Raw genomic sequence first — 25,881 nt, 5'->3', positions numbered from 1 at the left:
TACAGTGTAAATTGGATGAGTCTCAAGGCGTCCGATGTATTCATCGTGACGGTTGGATGGTTTCGTATTAAGTTGGCAGTTAGGGGGTGGTATGACAAAAGTTAGGCCTCAAATTATTTTCTATCTCTGCGGTTCGATGAATTCACATGATCTGAATCACACAGAGGTTCATTTTTTTCATGTTGCGGTACAGATAGAATGAGTATTGGTGTGTATATCTATAGGATATATCGTGATACGAGGAACTTTGTACCACTGGCACACTACGGGAATGGAAATAGGGTCAAGAATGTAATGTATGGGAAAAGGGAAGAGAGAAGAGATGGAATGGGAAATAAGAGGAAAAGTACGTAAAAATAAGACAGAAACGGGAGCAAATGAGCTGTGTCTGTTTTGACAGTGGGCGGCGGAGAGAGAGGAGGGATTCAAAATGGGGGTGGCAACACGGAAGTGACGTGATTTACTGGAGGCTTGGAACTGATTTCGATGTAGAAATGAACACACCATCACCAGACATAATCTATCCACTGCTGGGTGTAAACCTCCCCAGGGTGTCCATTTCTCGCGGTCAACTGATGCAGGAATCCATCTTGCTCCTGCACACGAGCTGCTGTCATCATTCCATGTCCGCGGAGGACGACGTCCTCTTGGGCGTGTTTCCTCCTTCACCTGCTACTCTGTCATTCGTCTCGACCACCAGCCATCGTCCCTTCTAGCGACGTGACCGGCACAAGCCGACTTACTCCCCTTCACGGTTAATATCACCTCTTTAACGTGCACATTGGCAAATTGTTTTACTTACCCGCAAATTACTAATTTCTCAAATTGGGACTATACATAGCGTTCATCGCCACCTATTAGCGGGTCACTCTTACAAATGAGGCTATCTTGGTATCTTGAGTTTGCACATTGTTGAACTAAACTTGAAACTTGCACATATTCTCTAATCCATGTGTTCCTTGCTTACTAATCATTTGTTCAAATTATTTGGCGATGCTTCTGCATTAGCAGGCCTTGCCGATGAGACTCAACAAACAATGTTATCTTTGCGTGCAGGAACATAATATTATTTAACCAATTATTTGCTGATGCTGCTGTGCTGGCAGTGGTGCACAATTAACAACAAAAACACGTTCGTCAATTACACCGTGGCCTTTAAAGGAACAAAACATAGGCAACATTCTGGTCAATGGCCCTTCTTCTTGGACAGAGGCCGGAGAGAGAGTGGATTTCATAAACTATTTTTATTTTACCAGGTGAGACCCACTGAGCTATATAGCTTTTTTCAGAAGCCACCTGGCCGCATGTGAAAGGTCAACGAAGTGGCTTATACTCTTTGGTTCTTTCGGTAAAGTCACGTAGGTAGAAATAAACAAATGACGATGTTTCGATCGCAGCACAAGCGAAAATGCTGTGGTTGTCCCACCTGATGAAGTTCGCTTGTGTTGCGATCGAAACGTCGTGATTTGTTTATTTCTAACTATGTGACTTTACCGAAAGAACCAAAGAGTATGGATTCCTGCAGTCACAAAAGCTTCAAATCACGAAGTGGCTTATGACGCGGAAATGTATCACAGCCAAATACTCTAAACGCGTGTTGATTCTAAATGTGGAGGGAAAACCCGGGGGACCAATAGCAAAATCCACACGACCAAGAGGAGAACATGCAACCTCCAAATATAGAGCCGTCAGGGTCAGGATCGAACCCACGACCTCCTGTATACCAGGCGAGGTAGTTAACATCTTGCCACCGTGGATTTAAAGTAACATGCGAATCGGAGAATATAGTGAATTATTTACACACGTAATTCGATCCGTGAGTCACCGTCCAAATTACAGTTTCTATGAAATGGCCGAAACGCATCACTTTGGCCGTTTTGCTGCATTGCAACGGCGTCATTGGCACGCTTTCTGAGAAAATCGGACGAGACGGAACATTCTTCAAGATGATAATCAATTTTAATCCACAAATCCATGGCCCGTTACAAGGCTTCAAATAAACACGTCACATAAAGATTCGTTGTGCTTAAACAAAACCCCCCCAAACATGTGCCATTACCCTGAGTAATAATTAAAAACGATAATTAAATGATTTTTTTTCTTGCTCTGTCAATCCACTGTTCTCACCTGGTTAAATATAATTAACTTGAAACAAATGTTAGCCATGGGTGGGAATCGAACTAGTTACTCCGGATTTAAAGCACACTGCTCCACCCTAAATAAACCTACATGATACGAATTGCTATTCATAAATATCATATCTCTAAAACATCACATTGGAGTTGATTCTGTAGTTAATTTGGCTAAATTCTAGCTCTAAGAATAAAAAAAATCCATCAATTTGACTGTCACAAGGCGAACGTGTGATAACGAAATTCACACACGTGTATTAATGAATGGCGTGTAGTAGTTTGTTGCACATTTAATCCGCTTCTAGCATGGATTTTTTTTCCCCCTGTCGTTTGGGTTGCTACGCGCGCAAGCTAATTAGGAGCGCAGGCGAGCTTGCCGCTCCGTGGCAAGATGGAAACACCGGGCCTTGGAAATCTGCGGCATCCTTTGGCGAGCGAATGATCGGCCTTTTGAAATGAGCAACAACGGCCACAGCCGGTGGGGGAAGCAACAGCCAGCACCGTGGCTAGAGGTTCTGTGAGAACCGGCGATGGGCGCACTGGCGATGATGCTGCAACGGATAGTGTGGATCACGGAGACCCACATTTATCTTGCTTGCACACTCTTAATTGGTATCTCAGTTGGCCACTAATTTGCGATGTCCACTGAATCCAATAATCTATTATTACATAGCTCGGAGAGATGTTGGTCATGGTGAAGCCCCGCCCCACCCTTACCTGTCTGCTTTCCCTGCCCATCACAACTACTGCTGCATGCGAACACTGCCCCCCCACCCATTCCAGAACCCCTACCAATACCCAAACAAGCCCAACCTTGTGTCTAGGGGAAGGAGTGGTGCCTAAAGAAGAAGGTGGCAGGTCCTAAAGAGGAGATGAAAGAGGAAAAACCTAATCAGGACGAGGTAGGGCCTAAGGAGTAAGGGGGGGCGGTGCATGAATAGTAAGGAGCGGGGCCTATCGAGGTTGAATTTCTCTGTTGATTTTTCGATTTAAAGCTTTCGTAACTGCAGGGATTCATCTTCTTGGTTCTTTCGGTAAAGTCACGTAGAAGGGAAGTAAGCGTTGTGGCCGAAACGTCGTGAGAATTATTTTATTATGTTTTATTTTTATTATTTTATTACTTCCCTTCTACGTGACTTTACCGAAAGAACCAAGAAGATGATTCCCTGTTGATTTCAGGTAATAGAAGTAGAGAATGAAATACGTGCAGCAGGCAGTACAGCTGTAGTGCCAGAGATGCAGCCACAGGCCAACTGGTAATGTATGCTCGGGATGTATTACAGATTTTTTTGCCATTTTTATTCTTTAAAAAATCTGAAAATCGGCCTCCAGTAAAACCTTGGCGAGCCAGATCCCGGCGAGCCAGATTTCATTTAGCCGGACCAGTGCTGCCCAAATAATAAGATATCTCTGCACCACTTGGAACTGCAGTGCAGCAACTCACCCAGTAGGTGGCTACACTTTTTGCAATTGTGTGTACTGTAGCTCGCTGTGCTGTAGTCATGTATCTTGTATTCTGTTTCTCTGTGTTGTCTCTCACTTTCTGTTCCTCCGTGTTTGTCTGTCTTGTTCTCCGTTCCTCTCTGTTTGCGTCTCTGTTGCTGTCCGTTCTTCCTTGTTTGTGGTTTCTGCTTGTTAATTCCCCTTGGAAAACAAACACCTCGCTCAATGGTTAGTACACAGCCACTTGGACACAGAGTTTCGCGTGGAGTAAATGTATTACAATTCAGTGGGTTTTTTTATACCCAAGGTTTTCAGGGTAGTTTGTGGTTTATTAAATCCATCTTAATTAGTTTGGCAGCTAGCCGAATATCGGCGCTCATTGGACCAGGGCTCTCCCTTATTTGTGTAGCTAGCGGAGGTGTTGCTGTATATAAACCATTAGCCTTCATATGATTGCCTGCACTGCGGTGTGTTGCCACTTACATCAGCCCTTCCTCTGTGGCTCATCCGTTTGGAGGGGGCAAAGTTTACTGCTTGCCTGGCAGCCCGAGTCAAAGTCCTAGGAGGTGGCGGCAGCGGTTGTTTATGCCTGGGATTTGGGTTGATGGTCACTTTTTATTTTCGCGGAGTGTTTTATCCCCATTAGTGACATCGGCATGATGTCAAAAGACGAATCGATGCCCTTTCGGTGCTCGAGTAGCAAGCAGTGCACGATTCCGTGGTGTCAGAGAATGGCGACGGAAAATGGTGTTCTCGTGTTTCCGAAGGCAGTTATTTATTTTATTTTTATCCTTGTTCAACCAGGAAAACCTCGCTGAGTCTCAGGACTCTGTCTTTTTTAGGATGGTCCTGCCAAGTTTTCGCAGTCGGGAGGAAATGTTGCCGCTGTTTGTAATCCCAATTGAGTAATTCCCACGGAATTTCTCAGCATTGGGTCGTTTTTGACCAATACCAATTACAGTGGACGTCTTTTTAGCTATGGGAGGAAAACGGGAGAACCAGAAGATTCCATGCAGAGCAGGGAGAGAACAGTCGGGTGAAAATCGAGCCCAGGCTCTCATTGCTGTGAGCGTTACCACAGCTCCACCCGCCCGCCCCTTCTTTTAATAGGACTCTTTCCCGCAGGGGATGTGGCGCTTCTCATATGCCCGGCGGAGAGCGTGTTGCCTTGCAATCAAATAGGAATGTCAGTTTTCAGAAATGGAATATACTAAATAAAAGGAAGAAGCTCTTAGAAACATCTAAAACCTTTTATATTTTGATACTGGCAAGGAGGTCCCATGATGTAGCTGCTCACCCCGAGTTCTCAATGTCCTGATAGTGCGTTGTCTTTATGCTGTTTGCCTTTTGGTGTCCTCTGGTCTAACACTCTTTGAGACTAGGCTCTAAAGAAAGCTGTCTCTGGTGTGGACCAATCAGTTTCAAAGACAATGCATATATAATTATCAGAGCATGTTTTTTTTGCATGTTCACCACAAGTACGTGTGGTTAATGCAGACAGGATTCATTGCAAATGGTTTCTGTCTGGTGTTTTAACATCTTAACACCTGTTCTATTGCCAGAAAGGGTAAAACCTATTCTAATATTGTGATACTGGCAAGGGAGGTCCCATGATGTAGCATCTCTCTCCTCTAGGTACGTCACCTCGTGTGTGTGGCCCAATCTGACTTGGAAATTTGAACCCTCATCAATTGAACAATAAACAGACTATAAAATCATGGTCAGGCGCTGCGTCAAACTTCACCCCGTCACGTGACTGTTTTTACAGAGCACATCAATCTATCCCACGTTGTCTCCGCTCACGCAGCACTAGGCCTGCTTTCTTCCACAGGCGTCCTTCTCTGCTCCCGTTGTCTGGAATTCTGTTGAACTTTGCGTGGTTGCTCGTGTTCAAGTCACGACTTGAGACTCCATTTGCTTTCATGTGCAAATTGCTAACGTTTTTATTATTTTTTGCCCCTCTATAAAGCATCTGGAGATGCGGTTGCATTTAAACACACTAGAAATGTAAATTTGTATTTCACTTTATGGAAGGGATGTCGCTGGAGTTCCATAATGACACCCAAGGCTGATTTAAATATATATCTATTTGGGTGTCCCACAATATGCAGATGGAAAAGTGAAGTGAATTTTTCTTTGGATCACATCCTCCTTTCAATTTGGTGCTTTAGGTCTAAATTCAACAGCTGATAATGTCACTCTAATCTGTGCATACTTACAGGTTACTCTGAACAACCTCCTCTTCTCTGCAACCTATGCCTACTGTGTCGTGACTGCTATGCATTTGCATCTGTTGAGCAACCAGTACATTTCGATTTAAAGCTTTCGTGACTGCATCTCATCTTCTTGGTTCTTTCGGTAAAGTCACGTAGAAGGAAAATAATAAAAATAAAACATAATAAAATAATTCTCACGACGTTTCGGCCACAACGCAAGCAGCCGTCTTCAGGTGGAGAACAGGTCTGTCGAGAAGGCAGCGTCAGACTTATTTTATTATGATTTATTTTTATTATTTTATTATTTTCCTTCTACGTGACTTTACCGAAAGAACCAAGAAGATCAACCAGTACATATTGAGGGGGTCTATTTAACCTTGCAGTGGTTTTAGTGGAGCAGAAACATTCGTACAACTACGTGGCGTGATTCTTGAAAAGAACAAACATTTTTTTCGTGGTGCCCTCGTGTATATTTGGCATCGTTTTTTCCCTGTCTAATCACGGGTGCTCCAAAACCCGGATCTTGACTGTGCTGGCTCAGAGCAGTCGACGCGGTATCAACCCCGGTCACCACGGGATTTGGGCTCCATAAAACCGCTGTGCGGAATGCGCGCGAGTCTGCGAGTTCAAAAACGATGAAGCCATGTAGCTGAACTGGACGCCATTACATGAAATGGCACAGAGAAGACGAGTGGACCCACGCAAATGGAGGTTGCTATTACTGCCGTGGAGGTTGTCACGTTTGCGCTGCTCCACAGCCCTCCTCCACTGTGATTTTGCGTCGTTATCGTGCATTCTTTGGGTGCGACGTGCACGTGTCACTCTACGTGCTGCGAGCTCCTTGGGGAAAGTCCTAAGAACTTCCCGGGAGTTCCAGGAGAAGCTCCCAGCACGCGAAGCGAAACGTCAAGGCCAGAAAACGCACAGAAGAGAGGTTGTCATTGTCTGGCAGGCAAAGCCACCTTATCAGTCTTGACACGAACCCGTGTTATTTGCTGCACATTACAACACACGCAATAAAACGGCAGCTGGGGTTTTGGAAGCGAGCTAGGGGTGAGCTCACGTTTGTTACCTGATGCGTCTGGGCTGCGTGCCAATCCTGATATTGCCTGGGGGGTGTCAGGGAGAGATGGCCTCGCTTAGCGATGTCTGCCTGAGTCACACTGCAGCGGCCTGACAGCGAAACTTCCTCACTGCGTTTGAACTGCTGTGCTCGTTTGTTAAAGATTCGCTCACCGGTCACAATAATGGATGATGCTTTTGAAACTTGAATATACGCCGGGTGTCTGTGTTTTAACAAATTACGCACCTAACGTAATCCGTAGCAATGACTGCAAGCGAGAGTGGGCTTTGAGAGTGCGCTTTTCTTGCTCTGAATATTGGCATTTGTGTCACATTACATGGGAGCAAATTACTTGGGTCACTCATGATAGGGGATTATATATATTTGTAAGTATCATGCAACCTGCAATTTCATGATTTTTGGGGGCTTCCGATTTCCATTGTTTACTTTTTTATAGTTACAAACATGGATCTTAATATATATAATTTACATAGGTCACTCCATAACAATGTCGTCTATGTGTGAGATATCACGATGAAACATTGTAACGGTGAAATGAATATCCATCAGGTCTGACTGCTGATGAGACTCAACAAGTTGAAACCAGTCCGATGGTGTTGCCGCTTTAAACAAACGTCGCCGATAGACTCATGGGCTTAAAAAATATGTTACGTTTGTGTGAAGAAAACATTCTTAATGAAGAAATAATTTGGTCATGCTGCTGTGTTGGCAATGGTGCACAAGCACAATGAACAAAAAACGCAACACACGCATAAATAACACTGCCTTAAAGCAAATCATTATAGTAATAAGCACATAATGTGTGGGTTTTATGTGCTTATGCAGAAGGCCCATTGCCCAAAATGCAATTATACATATCTTTTATTTTATGGAAGTGTTATTGATGAGTGTGCCGAGTTTGTGTTGTTAATTATATTCTTATTAATTTACTTATCTGAAACGTATCAAACCGTACCTCATACGGTGTCTGTGTGGCTCGTGAGCGAACGCAGTGTGCGCAGACGCATTTCGTCATCGCGTTTCATTTCACTTGCGCAGTCCCAGCTGCCGTTGGTTTGCTAACACATTACGTCTTTAATCATCAAAGCAGACCCCATGGCTCATGAATACCCGAGAAAATGCAGAACGCTTCTCAACCACGCGTGCAAGTTTAGTAGACGTCAGTTTAACACGTAGTAGGCTTTCGCGACCAATATTATTCATAATAAACGTTTTTGGGTTATATCGCGTTATTTATAAATGTGTCGTAACCCTCCACCACCCGACACGGCCAATCAGTAAAAAAGTGTCACGTTGACAAAAGACAAATAGTTCACTACTTTAGCCCACCGGTGTGTTGAAGAGTGAATCCACAACTGTTTCACCTGCGTCATATTGCAGATGGCCGATAACGTACGCATTGATCGCCGACGTCAGATTTACAGTTTGGGAGAGGGCCTGCCTCGGCTGCGTTGGCATTTTTTACACGAATTTCGGATCGTTCCAGCTGTCCTCTGGTCTCGTGGAGGCTTGACGGTATCTGCTGGACGTTAACAATGCAGCGATTGCAATCGATTCTCTTGCTTGCGGGGAGCACCCATCGAGTCATGTGTGTGGGTAAAAAGCAATTATCTACCAATTGCGGAATTTATACGTGGATAAAATGACGGTATAGGGTCACCGAGCTCGCCAAAAGCGTACAAACGACGCCAAAAGAAGTGAGAAATAATGCAAATGAGACGAGAAAATCTATATTTATGAAGGGGATGTGGGTGTCAATTGTTACGCTGCTGGATCAAGGCCTCCCCTTCTGGTCAGTATGGTTTGGAGAAAGGAGGAAGCCCAGGGCCAGTTCAGATTTCATGAAGGACCGCATTAGATAGAAGTTCATTGTGCCATTACGTGTTTGCTATGTACTATTTACTCGACACCCTGGAGATGTTTTGTCTTCGAGGGTTTATCCAGATAAAATATGTTTTATGAATACAAATTAACTGTGGCTGGTAATTGAGCTCTGGATGTCGGGTTCCAAGCACAATGCGATAACCACCGCGCCACCAGTCTGCCCCAGGCAATAATATTGCTGATAATAATGTTACTGTCATTTAATGACGATCATAATTATAACTTGTAACGCTCCGAAACAGTATTTGCTCACTCTCGAAGAGAGAGAGAGAGAATGAAGGGAGTAGGCAGTGCCAAATTCCTCCCTGCAAAGCTCTACGATCCTCTACATTTAGATGGATCCTCTACATATTAAGGTGTTATTGGCCAACTAATGAGTGTTTACATGTGGGAGGACACCGGAGCACCAGGAGAAAACCCAACAGCATTTATTTGAAAACCCATTGATTTGACCAGGAAAGCATCGCCGAGTCTCAAAACTTTTTCACAAAGGGCCTTGCTACATTGTAATGTTTTAGCACTTCAATGAGTGTGTGCTGTGCATGCCGGGAGGATACTGCAGTACTTGGGGAAAGGCTTCGACGCGTGTGTTAGGTGTAAAAACGCCTTGGCTGGGAGTTGAACTCGAGAACGCCCGGTTCATGTTGCCGACTGTGTGAACCATTGCGCCATCACTCTCACCCTCCTCCACCTCGCAGCGTTACTGCAACGGAATTTTAGCGGAATGACCACCTCGCATTGTTTTGCTACGTGCTGACATTTATTAATTAAATTCGTGTTGTTGCCGTTCATGCCTGCTATGACTCAGTGCGAATGCTTTGACTCATTGCGAATGCTGTTCCAAGTTTGTAAAACTTTTAAATGCTTGCGTGGTTAGGTCATCGGTGGATACATTTGCATTGGAGTGTGTTATTGTTGGCTTGAGAAATCGGCCATGTGAAAGAGTGTGGCACATGTGCCTGTACAGCCATTTTGTTTCAATTCACTGCTGGATGGGGGCCTCCCCACGTCGTCTGGGTCATGAGCGTTATTGGACCATACTTCACCATCTTGGTCAGTGTGGCTAGAAAGTGGGGAGGAGTGCTGAGTAACATTGGATTTGCTGCACTGCCCTCTACTGTCAACAGTGCCCACTACATCTGTCTTTTGGACGTGGTGGGTCACCCATCCAAGCACTTGCCAGGCTCAACTCGGCTTAACTTCCGAGGCCTGACAGGAAAGGACACTTTGTGGGTGACTTGGTCAAATGCCATCATATTGTGATTAAAATATAAATGGGCCTCTTCCACTTGAGTGAACTATAGAGGGCATGACCATTACATGACCATCGTGAAAAATTATTTTGCGGTAACCCTACTACAGTAATGCAAAATTGTTTTTTTTGTCAGACCGCATGAGTAAAATGTTGTGTTGTCATCCCTCCTCCACCCGATGCCGCCAATTGACAAAGTGTTGTCAAGTGAACAAACGGGCGTTCTTATTTCTGCTTCAGCAGCACTACTGGTGTGTTGTTGTTGGAGAGCAATCAACGTAACATTTAACAATTGAGTAGGATGACGTTTCCCTGGTAGTTACAACCAGCATCATCGGGCAGTTGCCAGATATCTGACACGTTTCACTTTTGCGATCTGATCCTAAATACATTTGTGAATGGTAATATTGGTCACGAAAGCCTACGTACAATAACCCGACTGCGGTAAAAGTTTCTCCGCTAATATCTCGTTTCCCCATTGCCCCGCAACCACCCCCCGCTCCCTCCTCCCCACCCCCGCTTGTGGCAGGCATTTGGGCAGGTGTGCACGAAGCAGCGGCGCGTGGCGGAGGACGGGGAGAGCCGCGAGGAGAGCCTGCTGCGGGAGAACGCCTCCAAGGAGGCGGCGCACCACGCGCAGGCGCTGGAGCTGAGCTCCGAGCTCAAGGCCAACCGCGCGGCGCTCTCCAACACGCTGAGCGAGAACGAGCGCCTCGCCGCCGTGTTCGTCGAGCAGCGAGAGGTAGCACTCGCTCCGCCCGCCCCCACGCCCCACCCGCCCGCCGCACCGTTACGACCACCACGCGTTTGTACCCGCCACACGGTTGTCCTGTGGTAATGTCAGCCCCGACCTGCAATGTGTCAGAAGAAAAGGGTGATTCCAAAGTGAAAAAGCAGAGCTTGCTAGGCATATTATATGCCCAAGCCTAATCCAGCTAGGCTGGCCTGATCCTAAATCCTCATCCAAATGATACCGAGGCAAAGCGAACCCCGGCTCTAAACAGTCTTGCCAAATAGAACCTTAGCCCCCCCACCAGCCCCCACCCCACCATGTCTCACACATTAAAAAACAAAGTGTTCTGGACATCTCCAACCGCCCCACATGTATCATAATTCACGAATAACTGCACGAAGGAATTGTTGAATAGACAAGTGATTGAATGCATGATGGAGCACATTTATAAATCATTAACTCGGCAAACATCAATTGAATGGAGGAATTAACTAACAGATCAATGAAAACATGAATAACAATGAGTAAACACACGAATTATATAATAAAATAATGGCCACAATCCTTAAATGAATGGATGAATGAACAAATGAACCAGCGAATGAACAAATGAAATAATAAAAAATATTGACGAGCAACAAAGCGATGGCTGAGTATGGAAGGTACGAACGGACGACCCGTGCTGTGCTGATGAGCGCGTTGCGTCTCGGCGCAGAACATCGAGATTCTGGAGCTGCAACGCTCGCGCCTGCGCGACGAGATCAAGGAGTACAAGTTCCGCGAGGCGCGGCTCTTGCAGGACTACACCGAGCTGGAGGAGGAGAACATCTCGCTGCAGAAGCAGGTGTCCACGCTCAAGGAGAACCAGGTGGGCTGTGCGCGGCCGTGGAGCGATCCTGGCTCGGGCTTTGCGAATCTGCGGCGGGTCCCCTATGCAAGGTTATAGGTCTGTTGTGCGAGTCAGTGGTGACCGGTCTCAGACCATCAAGCTACGATGCTTGAGAGAGCCTGGTTTAATCTCAGCTTGGTGTATGTGAGTCTCTATGCAAGTCTATGGATCTCTGTATAATTGGTTTAAACTCAGCTCTGGCTGTGTGAGTCTGGGTCTCTAAACAAGTCTGGGTCTGCATATAAATCATTGGTGGCTGGTCTGAGACCATCAACTCACTACACGGACACCAAATCCGTACCCAAGATTTCAATTTTACCAAATCGAACAAAAACTAATTGACAGGTTTAACTTTTTTTCACGCCCATGGATTGAGTGTTCTGTCTGTTGACCCTGCCACGCCTCATTTGTCATCCCTGCCCAATCGCCCCTGCCCCCTCCCCGCACATCACGTCTCAACCAGGTGGAGTTTGAGAGCGTCAAGCACGAAATCAAGCGTCTGGAGGAGGAGGTGGAGTTCCTACAGAGCCAGCTGGAGGAGTCTTTGCGTCTCAAGGAGATCGGCGAGCGGCAGCTGGAGGAAGCCCTGGACGCGCTCAAGACGGAGCGCGAGCAGAAGAACGCGCTGCGCAAGGAGCTTGCCGCCAAGGGCCACGGCAACGGCGACTCGCTCTATGCCGCCCCCGGCGGGCCAGGCGCCGCCGCTGCCGCCGTGGCCGCCGCGGTGGCGCACCTGAGCAACATCTCGCTGGACGGCCTCAAGCTCGGAGACGAGAGCAACGGCTCGTCGGCTCTGGATTCCAGCGCCGGCAGCGAGGAGCTGGCCAGCAACGGGCAGTCGCACAAGCTGAACGGCGACTACGGCAAGGCAATGTACCGCAAGGCGCCGGGCCTCGTGTCGGACCTGCTCAGCGAGCTCAACATCTCCGAGGTGCAGAAGCTCAAGCAGCAGCTCATGCAGGTGCGTGGCTGGCCACGGGGAAGGGGTGTGGCCGGCGGCGGTGGTCAAGTGATGGTGGGTCGACAGGGCAGTGGCGGTTGCTGCTGTTGTTTCGGTGAATTGTTCAGTCGGTGCCGACTACAGATACCTTTGGCGGGCAGCCACACATTAGCACACACAGCTTAGTCACTTCTGCCACTGAAAGAGGTTCTTGTTGTGGCATAAAATTAAAAACACGGCATTGTTTCCGGGTCAGAAATGTCTCTCTTACCCCATTTGTGTGGCTCAGGTAGTCGTAGTGATGAACAAATTTCATTTTTGGGCTGTTTTGAAGTGGTAGACATAATGTGGACCCAGATTAAATTGAATCGAGGACTGTAGGTTGTTAATCCCTACTCTACAAGATTAGAGCTCTGTGTTTTTATTAGATTGCATTTTGATTTGTGGTTGTCGATATGGACATGAGGTGGCTGCTTGGGTCAAAGGTTAGAATTCTGAGGGCATGGGTTCGAATCCAGGGAGTCGCCTGTGATTGAACTGGGTTCCCGAGTATAGCAAGTCGATGTTTGAAGCCCGGTAACCAGTGACAGCACAGAAGGATCATCACGTTGAATTTGATTCTGCGCTTGATTCGGCACAATTCCAGCTCTCCAAATTAAAAACATTGGCTTGATGATCACGCGATAAACCGTACAGATAGCGAGTGGGAAAGCTTAACCCTCTTCCTGTGTGTCCGTCTTGTGTTGCGCCTGAAACGTCGTAATTTAATTTTGTTGTTTTCATTTTAATTTATTTAGTTTTTTACCCACGTGACTTTACCGAAAAAAACCAAAAGTAAAGCTCTCTATCTTCTTCTGAGGGCCGTTCTCCAACACAACGGGACTGCAGTGTCCTGCGAGAGGTTAGAACGGATTCTTTGTGGGAGGGGAAACATATTTTTTTAAGTCGCAGGGAGAGTTGGGGTTTCGGGTGGTGCTGACATCGACGTCGAGCAAGTCGTGCGTGAGCCCCTCGGCGTCGGAGGCCGCTGCGGATGCGGTGGGGTTTGTTTGTAGAACTCTCTGGAACTTTTCAGCGCTAAAGCGGAGGGATTAAGCCCTTTCCACACGGCAGCCCCACCGCCCCCGCTATGTGTTTTCCGTTGCAAGAAGGCCGTGCGGGGTCACCCTACGTGACCGTCATGTTAATGCACACGTGTTTACCCGTGTGTCACCCTCCCCTCGCTTAACTGTAGGGGATTAGATCATCGTAATAACAATATATGCGAGGTGGGTGCAAACCTGCAACCGCTTGCTGAAGCAACTGTTGGCAGAAAGGCTTCCACTAGAAGCTCTGCTGAGCCTCTCGAGTGGAAGGAGTTTTGGCCTACTCTTCCACGCTGGACACGCATCTTAGAAGAGAATGGGGGTGCTCGTACTTTTCCCCACCACTCGAGACCTCCTGATTAACCAACTGTATATGCGAGTATGTACAGCCCTTTGTCAGTCTGCTTCTGGATGAAGGCCTCCCTATGCCCCTTTGAACATGAGGGTTATTTTGACCATACACCATACTTCACCACAATGCAGGTTGTTGGTGGGTGTGCCCAGGACCTGTTCAGATATCTCTCTCAACTGATGTTAGCCACGACTGGAATCAAACTGCGGTGGCCAAGTTTATCGTGTAGTGTGAGCAGCACTGCTCCTGCCTGTATAGTCAAACCCCCTTGAAATATCAGCTGACTTGTAACAATAATGTTTTTTTTTATTGTGCCCTCATTCATGGAAATTACATCTAACAACCGTTGAGGAACCACAGGCAAGCTGCAAGTCAGTACTCAGGCGGTTAGCCAATGCCAACAATTGCCCAAGCTCTGCAGTCCTCTATATATTAAGATATTTTCAGCCAATGAATGACTTGCCACTTTATTTCACGAGAAACCTCATTACACAACGCTGTTGTCCTACAGCACATGCCACACACTGTTTACCGCCATGTTGAAAATACTCAGACTGCTTTGAGCTGCTGTGATGTCACTTCACACAGGAATTGCCAGATGCTGCCGCTCCACTAACGTTCATCAGCGATATGTGATTCTCTCACAGTACGAATATTTAGAGACGAAAAGCACAGGTTAATCTTGAACAACTCCCCTACAAGAGGAGTTGTTGTTTGAATTCCCAGTTGCATCCCTTTAAATCGTCTTTATCTTCGTCATCATCAGCCGTGGTCAATCCGCTGCTGAATAAAGGCTTCCCCAAGCCGCTGTTACTTCTCACGATTCTGCAATGCAACATTCCACCAAACGCCGGCAACACGAGCCAATTTCGTCTCTTCCATCTTGGTGGACGTCCTCTCACGCACCATCTTACTTTAATATGAATCCCGATTGATAGCTTAAATGTATTTTCATCCCAATTTTCATGTTTCTCGGTGTGCGTTTTGTGTGGCAATGGCGATACAAGCGTGTGCGCGCTATCTTTTTTGAGTTTTGTCTGTGTAATTGAACGGGCATCGATTACGGGTGGAGGCATAATCACCACAGGTCAGCGCTGCGGGTCCTCCACAGATCAAATCACTGTCGGCCGCTCCTCTTGCTCCTGCCTCATTTATTACCGACCGTCGCTCCCCCGTCGTCCCAGGTGCAAGATTTATGCCGCGGTTCAGCAAATCCTTTCCCTCTGGGGAATTCTCCGGAGTCCGGGCCAGCCGGCTATCCAGCGACGGCGACATGATCGCTGCCGCTCCGGGGGGAATGCAACGAGAATTAAAACGCCGCCATCAGCAGTTACAAAATCTGATTATTGTTTTTTTCCGCCCGCGATTTTATCCCAATTGTATTACCGGCATCAGGTCATGCGAGGGGAGTAGTTATTCAGATTTCTCATTCGTGTTGGAATCTGATATGACAGAAATACCTCCTTTAAATGCCTTCAAGTGTCCTCTGGTCAACACAGTAGAGGGTAGAATTTCCCCACCCCCTCTCCTTATTAGTGTAATATTTGTCACATGACCAGTCACACCCGATATTTTAATTCTCACAGAGCTGGAATTTATCCAAACTTTAATGTGAGCAGGTTTTGTTTTGTGTGCGGTCATTGGTTACCATCGGGCTGAGACCATCAACTCAGAGCTACACTTGAGATATTCTTGGGTTTTTTCGGTACTTTACCGAAAAAACCCAAGAATATGAATCCTTGCAGTCACGAAAGCTTCACATCTAGAAATTAATATTAATTTTAATTTTTTACCTACGTGACTTTACCGAAAAAACCCAAGAATATGAATCCTTGCAGTCACGAAAGCTTCACATCTACACTTGAGAACCTGGTTTAATCAGACGCTGCTGGAATCCGTATTTAGACCAAAGGATCTCGGCAGGGCTGGCTCGGCATTTCTGGCCCCTGCACGGAATTACGCATGGAATCACACGTTTCCATTAGAAGAAAGGTGCGACGTGTTGACGAGTGAAAAGAAAAACACGCCACCCAGCGCAGTTACTCCGTTCATTTTTCTCCGCTACGAGTGGAAACTGATTTGATTTTCTTTGTGCCAAAGTCAGAGTAAATATTGCAGCATGCAGCAGTATTGAAGCACTGCCGCTGCTGCTGCTTGCGAATAATAAAACAGCAGCTATAAATAGCCAAAGTCAAAGGGGGCATTCTGAGTAAACTATCACGGCCGATAGCACCGCTCGCATTGTTACGTGCCGTTGCTGAGCCCACGATGGTCACCGTTTGTTGTGAGCGATCCCCACCAGCTCGTCGCTTCCTGAGATTATGAATGATAAAGCAGCGCATGCGTTGTTATTTCAAGTGGCTCAGCGGTAAAGCAAGCGGCCCACAATCGGAAGGCTGTGAATTCAAATCCTGGATGGTAGCTTTGATTCAGCCCATCATCCCTCATGGTCCATGAATTTAGTTCCGCTCTGCGTAGAAGTCAACAGCGGTTGTCCTGAGGATAGGGGATACTGTGATGGTGAGATGTTAATTACCTTGCCTGATATGCAGGAGGTCGTGGGTTCGATCCCGACCCTCACGCTGTATATTTGGAATTTGCCTGTTCTCCCTCTTGTCGTGGATTTTTCTCCGGGTCCTCCGGTTTTTCCCTTCACATTTAGAAACATGCATTTAGAGTAGTTGGCTGCAATTAATTTCCACGTGCTAAGCCACTTCGGTGAGCTATCATTTGTGGCCAGGTCGCTTCTGAAAAAGAGCTATATAGTTCAAATCAAAAATAGTTTAGTTTAGTTTCAACTCACCCCTTCCATATGAATGTGGAATTTTTACAACTGGCTTCTTTAGGGCTGTAAACGGATGATGAGCACCAATGCCCAAGTGCTCATTTGAGCATGAAGTCAGTCTCTCTTAATGACTTTTTTTGATGTGTTACGTGTGATCACGGATTTAGAGGATGCGCAACCCCCAAACAGCTGTGCTTATATAATCTGCAAAGCGATTGCACTGATGGCGTTTAGTATTTGCGGTGGTATCAGCATCGCCGCTCATGAAAAATGTAGATCCCTGTGTCGAGTCTGTTGAGTGCTTTTGAGTGCATTCACACTGTCCAGAGATTGTAGCCTCTGTTAAAGGACTGCACTGATTTGCCACTCCCTCCCCCTTGCATGGAAATCCTTCAGTTTCATTCTGTTCGTGTTTATAAGGCACATTTATGTCAGTCGGTATATTTGTTTATTCTGGAAGGCCTCGGTGCGTTTCAAGATTTTCAGGAAGATTCCTGTTTCGAGATGTTCGATCGATTGCTCTTCAATGGGTGTTTTGCTGCATGTGAGAGGAACGCAGACTACCCGGAGAAAACTTACCATGTGTACGAGGGGATCACCCTCAAAGGTCCGCAGGGATGGGTTCCCGAACCCACTTGCTGTACTGTCGTCCCCTTGCCACACAGCCCCAGCTGGTTTTGGACTTTCACAAATCTCAGTGTGATCCATCGACCCTCGCCCTCAAACCGCTGGATCAGAGGCGTCTATAGCGATGAGCTATTAAGCTCTTTTTCACAGATGTCCGGGGGATGAGAAGCGCCGCAGCCAAAAACCACAGGGCACATCGTGCAAAAATGCCCGACGCTCGGCCCATTCTCTGGTGGAATCTCAGACATTCACAATACCGTTCCCGTAGCCCTCAACGGGTTCACCACCAACATAGACATAGAACCCTTGCCAATCATCCTGCCACACGGAAGGAGAGGAATTGCGATGCGCTGCATAAACTCTAAATTGGCCGCTCTGGATCAATCGTCTCGGCACGCGGCATACGCTCCCTCCCCCATGCAGTGGCCCGCATGTAGGGTTTAATGAGCAGGGCAATGAGGATTTATTCTGTCGGCGGTGACCCCTGCAGTCCCGCCTCGCGCGGCTGTGAAAAGGCGGCGATTGAAGGCAGCGCCGGCTAGGCGGCGGTTACAGCGTTCTGCCGAGAGGGCGAACGATCTCACGATTGTCGCGTGGGTCACGGCCGAATTCCTCCATCGAGATCGTTCGCTGCCGTCTAAAGGGAGCACAGGAAGTATTTTTGTTTATTTTAATTAAAAATGAACGAGGAGCTGGCATGCCTGTCTGTTAAGGGGGTGCTTCAGGGGGGAGAGGTGGCCGGGTGGCTTCAAGGGTCAGAATGCTGAGCTGGCACCGCTGAGATGGTGGGTTTGAGGTCGGGGCGACCAATGGTGATTAAACTGGGTTGTCAAGTGCCGTGTTGAAAACGATACAAATATAAGATAAAAGAGAAAGGTAGTCTCCGTTTCGTAGGAGATTTGACGGCACAAAAAAAAACCTGGAATCAGCAGCGCCTGGGCTGCGTTAATAAATAACTAAAATTCATAGGAGCGACACTGAAACATGACTGCAATAGCACGCCTGCGGTAGTAACCGGTGCAATGAAATATGATTTTGAAGATGTTTTTACCACAAAAGGGATGAGCACATACCTTTTCCTGGTTTCTGTAGGCCAGTGTTTAGTGCATGCCGGCAAGTACCTAGTGCCGTTTTGAACACATTACGCCTACCCTCTTTAGCCTGCACTGGCTACCGATCGACTTCCGCATCCAATTCAAGGTTGCTCTCCGAACCTACAAAGCACTGCATGGTTTGGCCCCTAATCTACCTGCAACACTGCATCTCCCATCATCGGGTACATACAATACAATCTGTTCAACGGGAAGGGCAAGACTTGCCCAGCTCACGATTTTTCACCCGCCGCTGGGGGACGGCTTCGTCGAGCGCAGCCCCAAAGATCTGGAACACGTCCGCTGCCACCAGACATCCAAAACGCGCAGAGTGTCTCGCAGTTCCATGGTCCATGCAAGACACATCTTTTCAGACTTTCCTGCCCATAAAATCTAAAATAAAACGAACTGCTTCTTTACTTAATTGTTTTATTTACTACTTACCTTTCTTCTGGTACTCGTTGCGCACGCTTGCACTTTATTTGGCGCGTGGCTGTAATTTACTTTGCACAGTCGGTGTTAGCTGCTGAGGTCGTGACGGGTTTCATTCCGGTGGCTCAATGCCCCCCCGTACCGTTCCCATTGTGTTGTAATGAGCACTGACGCTTACTTTATTGGGGTGATATTGTCACGTAAAATAAAAGACTGATTGATTGATCGTGCCTGTAGGCAAATGCCTGGTGCCTGAAGGCCAGTGCCGTGTCCCTGCAGTTTTTTAAGCATTGCAAGTGGCTGATGTTTTTCACGAAAACCCAAGCACACGCCCTTCAGAGCAAATGGTCTTCTATGTGCTATGACAAACAGCCATTGCCTGGAATGTCGCATCTTGTAAATATGTTTTCCTTTTAAGTCTGCTGTGTTATTGACGAATGTGCCAGGTTTTTTGTTGTTCGTGCTTATGCACCACTGCCAATGCAGAATCACACGCACTAAATAACATGATATTTCTGCGATAGTTACTACATGGCTCATTGCGAAGGCCACCTCATGTTATATCCGTCCATCCTCTTGGTTCCACCACCAGGACATCGTTCGAGTGCTACGTTGACACCCCCCAGAATATACCACTTCAGATTCATTTCATTTTCCTTCAATATCATGTTGGTTTGTTTAAATTTTCAAGTTGATTTTGTTCAGCCAGGTGAGAACTCAAGAGACTAGGATGAGTCTCATTTTGCAAGAGTGGCCAACAGTGGCCTGGGTCACCAAAATGCCAATAGAAAAAGCAAGCATTAGTTTGTTTGACTGCTATCTCTCATGCACGGGTGGGAAAACCTACTGCCCGGTAGGCCTTATCCGAACCACTACTTAATTTTATATGACCTCCAACCGCGGGGGACCGACCAATTCAAAACGGACCGACAATCGACATTCATCCATTCATGCAAGCATCTTGGTAGCACTAATCAGATACTGGAAGGTGAATTGCTTGAACCTGGAAACAACACTGCGTTTCTAATAGTAGCGGTCTTCATCACTTCTGTTGCTCCATGGGGCCTCTCGCAGTCACGTCAGTGGCTGAGCTGTGCGCATTAACGTGTTGTTGCCCACCAATGGTATTTGAAAGTCCTCCTTCGGTAAGGGATAGGTTCGCCACTCCTGCTTCAGTGGATCAGCTGATGAAGTCGTTCAGTGGATGATGGCTCGTGTGTGTGTGTGTGCGCATGTGCGTGCTCGCGGCAGATGGAGCGGGAGAAGGCGGCGCTGCTCGTCACGCTGCAGGAAGCGCAGCGGCAGCTGGACCACATGAAGGGGGCGCTGTCAGAGCAGCGGGAGCGCGTCGCGCGCCTCTCCGAGCACGTAGGCACCATGAAGCAGCTGCAGGCACGGGCGCAGCGTGGGCGTGAGCCGTCGCAATCTGGTACGATCGCCAGCTCGATCGCTTAAGCGCTCGCACCACCTTGTCTTGATGCTCATTTGAGCAGGAAATCACATTGACAGTTTTACTTTTCATACTATACTGAACTTACAAATCCCTGCTTTTAAGACACGCAGCAAATTCCATCGCTGCATTCGCACTCATCGCTGGGCTGCCGTGTGCCTTGCGAACGCTGTCGCAGGAGCCACCAAGGACGAGCGGGATGGAGCCGTGGAGGAGGGCGATGGATACTACGAGGTGGACATTAACGGGCCAGAGATCCTGGAGTGCAAGTACCAGGTTGCGGTCATGGAGGTCAGCGACCTGCGCAGTGAGCTCAAGGTCAGTTGGTCAGTTAGGCTTTGTGTGTTTTCTATGCCACTGTTTATATGTCAATTGGCATCGTATTGAACAAGAAATTTGCATTTGGAATCAACCATCAAGGTGATGTCACAGAACTCCTTCTGAGATCTGTTCAAGTGGCATCTGGTCCACTCAGTAGAGGGTAGCACATATCCAACCGCTCTATCCTTGAGAGCAATTTTGTCACGTGGTAATAACCAAATTAAGTGCAGAACCAATTTAATGTGATTTTTTTTCTGAAATCTGGGATGGTGCTGTGGTGTTAACGATCAACTCACTGGACCCGCAATTTGTAGCTCGCCGGTTCAATTGGATCTCCCGGCGCGGCAGTTGACGCTATGGGCTAGTTTTTTAAATGCGCTTACCCCCCCCCCCTCCCCCATCTAACCATCAGTATACAACCACAGTTAGTTGGTCAGCAGGCCGCTTGTGCTGGGGTGAAGTGTGGGTAATCCCACCTCTTCTAAGAACGTTTGGCCAGCATGGAAGTGTCGACCAATTGCCATCTAGTGGGGCTTGGATTCCGCCAGCATGGCCCCCGGTGGGGCATAACGGCCAGCGTCGGTCCTGCGGTGTAAGGAGGCATTACTTGTCATGCCAATTTTTATGCATTGGCTTTTCCTGTTGTCTGATTATTTTATCATTATTATTCGCTTTTATCATAGTGTTCTTCATTTTATTGGCATTTCGAGTGGAGTTGTCGTTGATATTGTTATTATCAGCTTTCTATTTCGCTCACATTTTATCTTTACTTGTGAGTGTAGTTTTTATTTTTACGTACAGCGCTTGGAGATATTTCGATACGAAAGGCACTTTATTAAATCGAGGTTATTATTATTAATCAATGCCCGTCTAGTTGGGGGCTCTTCTGCCAACAGTGGCGTGAGCGAGCAATTGCAAGGCTGCACCTATACCTTTCGTCTTTGTGTGCCGCCGCCGATGGCGACGACAAAGGTGACGAGAGAGCAGTGCACGGAGCTGAAGGAGCGTTGCGTCGAGGACAAGGTCAAGTTCGAGGCGGAGCTGGAGCTGCTGAGCGAGCAGACGACGTCGCTTCAGGAGGCGAGCCGAGCGAGCGGAGAGAAGATCTCCGCCCTGGAGAAGGAGCTCAAGGTAGCAGCCGCGACACGGCCCGGATACGCGAGCCCGACCCGCTTATGTTTTCGCAGTGCGACGGCATTCTGGGGTGTTGCGCCTTGTGTCGTTTGTTCGGCACGGTGTCCTCGGATCTGTCCCTCCGCGTGGGTGGGGGGGGGAACTCTCGCAAGGAGTTGTAGAGTCATTGGCATCTCTTTTGATGATCGTCGATGCGATGACTCGACTCATCAGGTAACACGAAACTCGCTGGTGGAGAAAACAAACAAATAAATAGGTAAATATGGCAGTTGTTTTGGTTTTTCAGCAAAATGGAGGAGAAGTGTTGAAAAACAGGCACATTTTAGGACAATTTATTGAGGAGGTTTTGCGGGAGATTACATCCAACATCATCAGCTCTTAACTAAATCTCCGCTATCCTGGAGTAAAAAAGTTTGATCTGGGTCCTCAAGTAGGTTCCATGACATAAACAGGACAATTGTGCAGGTGAAGAGATATTAATAATTTGCGTTGAATGCTGGTTGATTGGGAGTGATTGGCATTATACCTACACTGTCTTACGCAAAGTAAACTAGTTATAAATCATAATATTGGTGGTTAAGGCCTGAGTATAAGAGACGGCAATTCTTGGCTCCGATTTAGCGACGCGATCGACTGTATTTCCCTGCACAAGGTTACGAATGAAACGAGCCGAGCGCTCTTGCCAGGTGAGAGCTCGGATTGCGGGTTTGGGCGCCCACTGTGATTTTTTTATTCCCCCCGCCCCACCCCGGCGGTATTTAAATTATTTCATTTATTTTAATCTCTCCTAAGGGAGCGGGGGTGTGGGTACAAAGCCTTCCTGGTCGAACACAGGCTCATGAATTTTTAAAGTTGAGAACCAGCAAGTCGAGAGATGGAACGGACCCAGAGGTTATTGTGTCTCTACAGAATGGGTGGTGGTGGTCGTGTGAGTGTGTGTATATATTTGCCTGTGTATGTCTCTGTGTCTCTGTGGAGCAGCTTTGTAGTTGTGGGTAGCTTGCAACATTACGAACCCAGTTACCCGAGTTCGATTCCTGCTCATGGCCAACACCAGTGACGATTATCTGAATCGATCCTGGGCCTCCCGTAAGTCAAATGAGTACCTGATGCAGTGTGTAAATATCGCCACTTGAGAAACAAAGGCAGTTTGGCGTGGTGCTGACCACCCATCTCCTCGTGTGCCCTGCCAGCCTTATGTGTTCGTAACAGCACTTGCCCCAAAGTCTGTGAAGCCTATACGGGGGTTTTTTGTCTTTGTGTATGCCATATGTATCTGCGTCTCTTTATGTCTAAACAAATGAAGTACGCACCGCCCCACTGTGACTCCCAATGTACCGATCCTCCAAATAACCTCATTACGATAAGTGGTTTTTTACCCTTCTATCTGGCAACAAAACCACATATCATATTTTTACTGGCAAATGAGGTTCCAATGGTGTAAACCTCATTACCTCTGCCTCCTCTCCTCCTTCCCCTCCTCCCCCTCCTCGCTGTTGTGCTGCCAGCGCGCGACCAAGACAGCGACGGAGAGCCAGGGCGGCCTTAATGTGGCACAGGAGGAACTGCTGTCGCTCAGCGAGGAGCTGGCGACGCTCTACCACCACGTGTGCATGTGCAACAACGAGACGCCCAACCGCGTCATGCTCGACTTCCACCGGCAGGGCCGCGGCTCGCGCGGCGCCGGCAGCACCGGCGGCGGCGCCGGCAGCACCGGCGCCGGCAGCGGATCGGCGGCGGCGGCGACCGCCACCAAGATGGCACGCATAACACGCATGCTCTTAGCAATCCAACACCTCCGTAGACTTCAGAGCCAGTCCGGAGCCACAGGAGCCGCTCCCGAGCTGGCACGCGTAACGCACAACACGGCACTGACTAACTCCCCTCCCACCCCCCCGCACGCACGCACGCACTTGCACGTCACTCACTCAATCAATCGCTCGCACACTCACTCGCTTAGTCGCTCACTCACGGGCCACGCAGTATCCGGCCCTGCACTCGCTTTCTGCGTGTGTGTGTGTGTGTCACCACCGACCTCTCTTGGCTTGCCTTCTTGTGCTGTTTATGCATTTGGTTTGTTTACTGGAAGTGCTGGACGTAACTGAGAAATTGGAAACTGTTTTTTTTACTTGCGATTTCCGAACTGATGTAAAATGTCAGTGCAGAGGGGCGTGTAGGCTGATGGGGACAGTAATGTAGTAGGAGAGTCTGTAGAGAGCTATTCACGTACACATGAGCGGGATTGTTTCAAAGAAATGTGTCCGTCTCTGACACTTGACCTAGCACGATGGGATGGTCGGTGGAGCGACCGCACTGGCAGCTCTCCCTCCCACCACCCTGCCCGGCCTTCAGTCTCACCATTCAGCTGGTTGTGATTTAAGCCCATCCAGTAACAATAATGATAAAACGCAAGTAAAGTTTGACAGATTAGGCCATTGCCGCAATCAACTGCACTACACAAGCTGCCACATCCGTCACTGTAGTTGTGATGGTAACTGAAGCTGAATAAATAACGGCTCCTTTACCCATCCACTGCTGGATGAAGGCTCCAAGATCTGAGCATTGCGGGGTAAGGCAGAGGATAATGAGCATCCTCCCACTAAGCGAATTTTAACTGGGGGAATTGGCGCCGCACCTTCTCAACGAGCGATTGACCCCATGCTTTCAATTTCCAACAGCAGTTGCCCCACCAGCGACCACCGCTGATTGCGCGTGTGCGACATCTCCGCTGTGCCCTCCCGCCCCCCGCCAGGCCCCCGACGGCAAGTGCTCACCGCTGCTGCCTCACAAAGCGGTGAAGCAGCACGAGGAAGGAAGTGGTGACTCGGAGCCAACGGCGGCTGCACCGCCGGGTGGCAGGGAAGGAGGAAAGGGAAGCACAGCGCCGGCCGCCACTGTTGCTGCCGCAACAGTCGCCACGCCGTGCTGCCCCGTGTCGGAGCCGATCGCCGATGGACCTGGTGAGTCGCGGCAAACTCATGTCGCCACTCACCTGACGCTCACCACCTCCTCCGATGCCTCCGGCTTCACCCCGCTCATCTTCATCCTATCGACCTCACAGTCTTCCTCGCCCCTTCACTTCCTCGCCCTCACTGTGCTCCCCCTTCCACCTCCTCGTATTGCCGCACGACGGTTCACAAATCAAACCTCCGCGCTTGCGTTTCCGCAGGCATGGAGCCCCTGCGACGGGAGGCCATGACGGTGGATAGCCTGGTGGGGATGATCCGCGACCAGCTGCGGCACCTGCAGCGCGCCGTGGAGCGCGCCGCCGAGCTGAGCCTGCAGCGTGCCGCCGCGCATGAGCTGGCGCCCACGTGCGACCGCGACAAGGAGGCCCTATTGGAGGAGATGCTCAAGCTCAAGTCGCTGCTGAGCACCAAGCGCGAGCAGATCGCCACTCTGCGAACCGTGCTCAAGGCCAACAAGCAGGTGGGCTCGCCGAACTTTTGTTGTTGCTGGTGGTTGCCCAGGTAGTGGTGGTGGTTGGGTGGTTGGGTGGATGTGGTTGGCCAGGTGCTGGTGGTGACTGCTTGCTGGGTGTGTGAGTGGCACTGCAGGGACAATGTCATGAGATAAATTATGTCGTGGCTGAGAGCATATTTCCTTAATGGTGGAGTCGGCAGCCGGGCCTGAGCATTAAAAGCATGCTGACTGAGCCAAGTATTTATCACCACTTAAGAATTATCATTTGGTAATAATCCTGTCCGTTTGTCCATTTCTCATCTGTTGCATGACGTGCGTGTGTCTACGTTTCGCCCATTGTAACCACGCTTTGTGACGCATCCGCGAATTTGGGTAAAAACTGTACAGTTGTCCGTACTTATAAATTTTAATCGCCCTTTTTCAGCTTTGCGACCTGGTTGTCGGTCACCCTGATCACCCCACCCCCTCAAGGCTATAATAAACTCAGGCAATTCCAGGCAATTGTTGCCGGCGATCATGGCCAGCATTCGTTCTAAAAATAAAAGAACAATTATAATATACCCAAAATCGAGGCTCCTCTGATCACTGCTTTTACATGCGGACAACCA

At 48.3% G+C, this 25,881-nt stretch overlaps 1 protein-coding gene across 1 annotated transcript in view; it reads left to right on the top strand.

Annotated features, from left to right (window-relative positions):
* LOC144729358 (protein bicaudal D homolog 2-like) overlaps positions 1–25,881 on the top strand; it is a 56,433-nt gene that overhangs the window by 12,037 nt on the left and 18,515 nt on the right. Inside the window, exons 2-10 of the mRNA XM_078609563.1 lie at positions 10,541–10,753; positions 11,460–11,612; positions 12,097–12,594; positions 20,197–20,374; positions 20,574–20,713; positions 21,689–21,847; positions 23,359–23,697; positions 24,603–24,810; positions 25,020–25,279. Of these exons, the coding sequence (XP_078465689.1) occupies positions 10,541–10,753; positions 11,460–11,612; positions 12,097–12,594; positions 20,197–20,374; positions 20,574–20,713; positions 21,689–21,847; positions 23,359–23,697; positions 24,603–24,810; positions 25,020–25,279 (2,148 nt within the window). The remainder of the gene's footprint in view (positions 1–10,540; positions 10,754–11,459; positions 11,613–12,096; positions 12,595–20,196; positions 20,375–20,573; positions 20,714–21,688; positions 21,848–23,358; positions 23,698–24,602; positions 24,811–25,019; positions 25,280–25,881) is intronic.

This window comes from Lampetra planeri, chromosome 32 (assembly GCF_965212315.1).
Source record: "Lampetra planeri chromosome 32, kcLamPlan1.2.h2, whole genome shotgun sequence".
Classification (NCBI taxonomy): Eukaryota; Metazoa; Chordata; class Hyperoartia; order Petromyzontiformes; family Petromyzontidae; genus Lampetra; species Lampetra planeri.
This window is presented reverse-complemented; position numbering and strand designations above follow the sequence as displayed.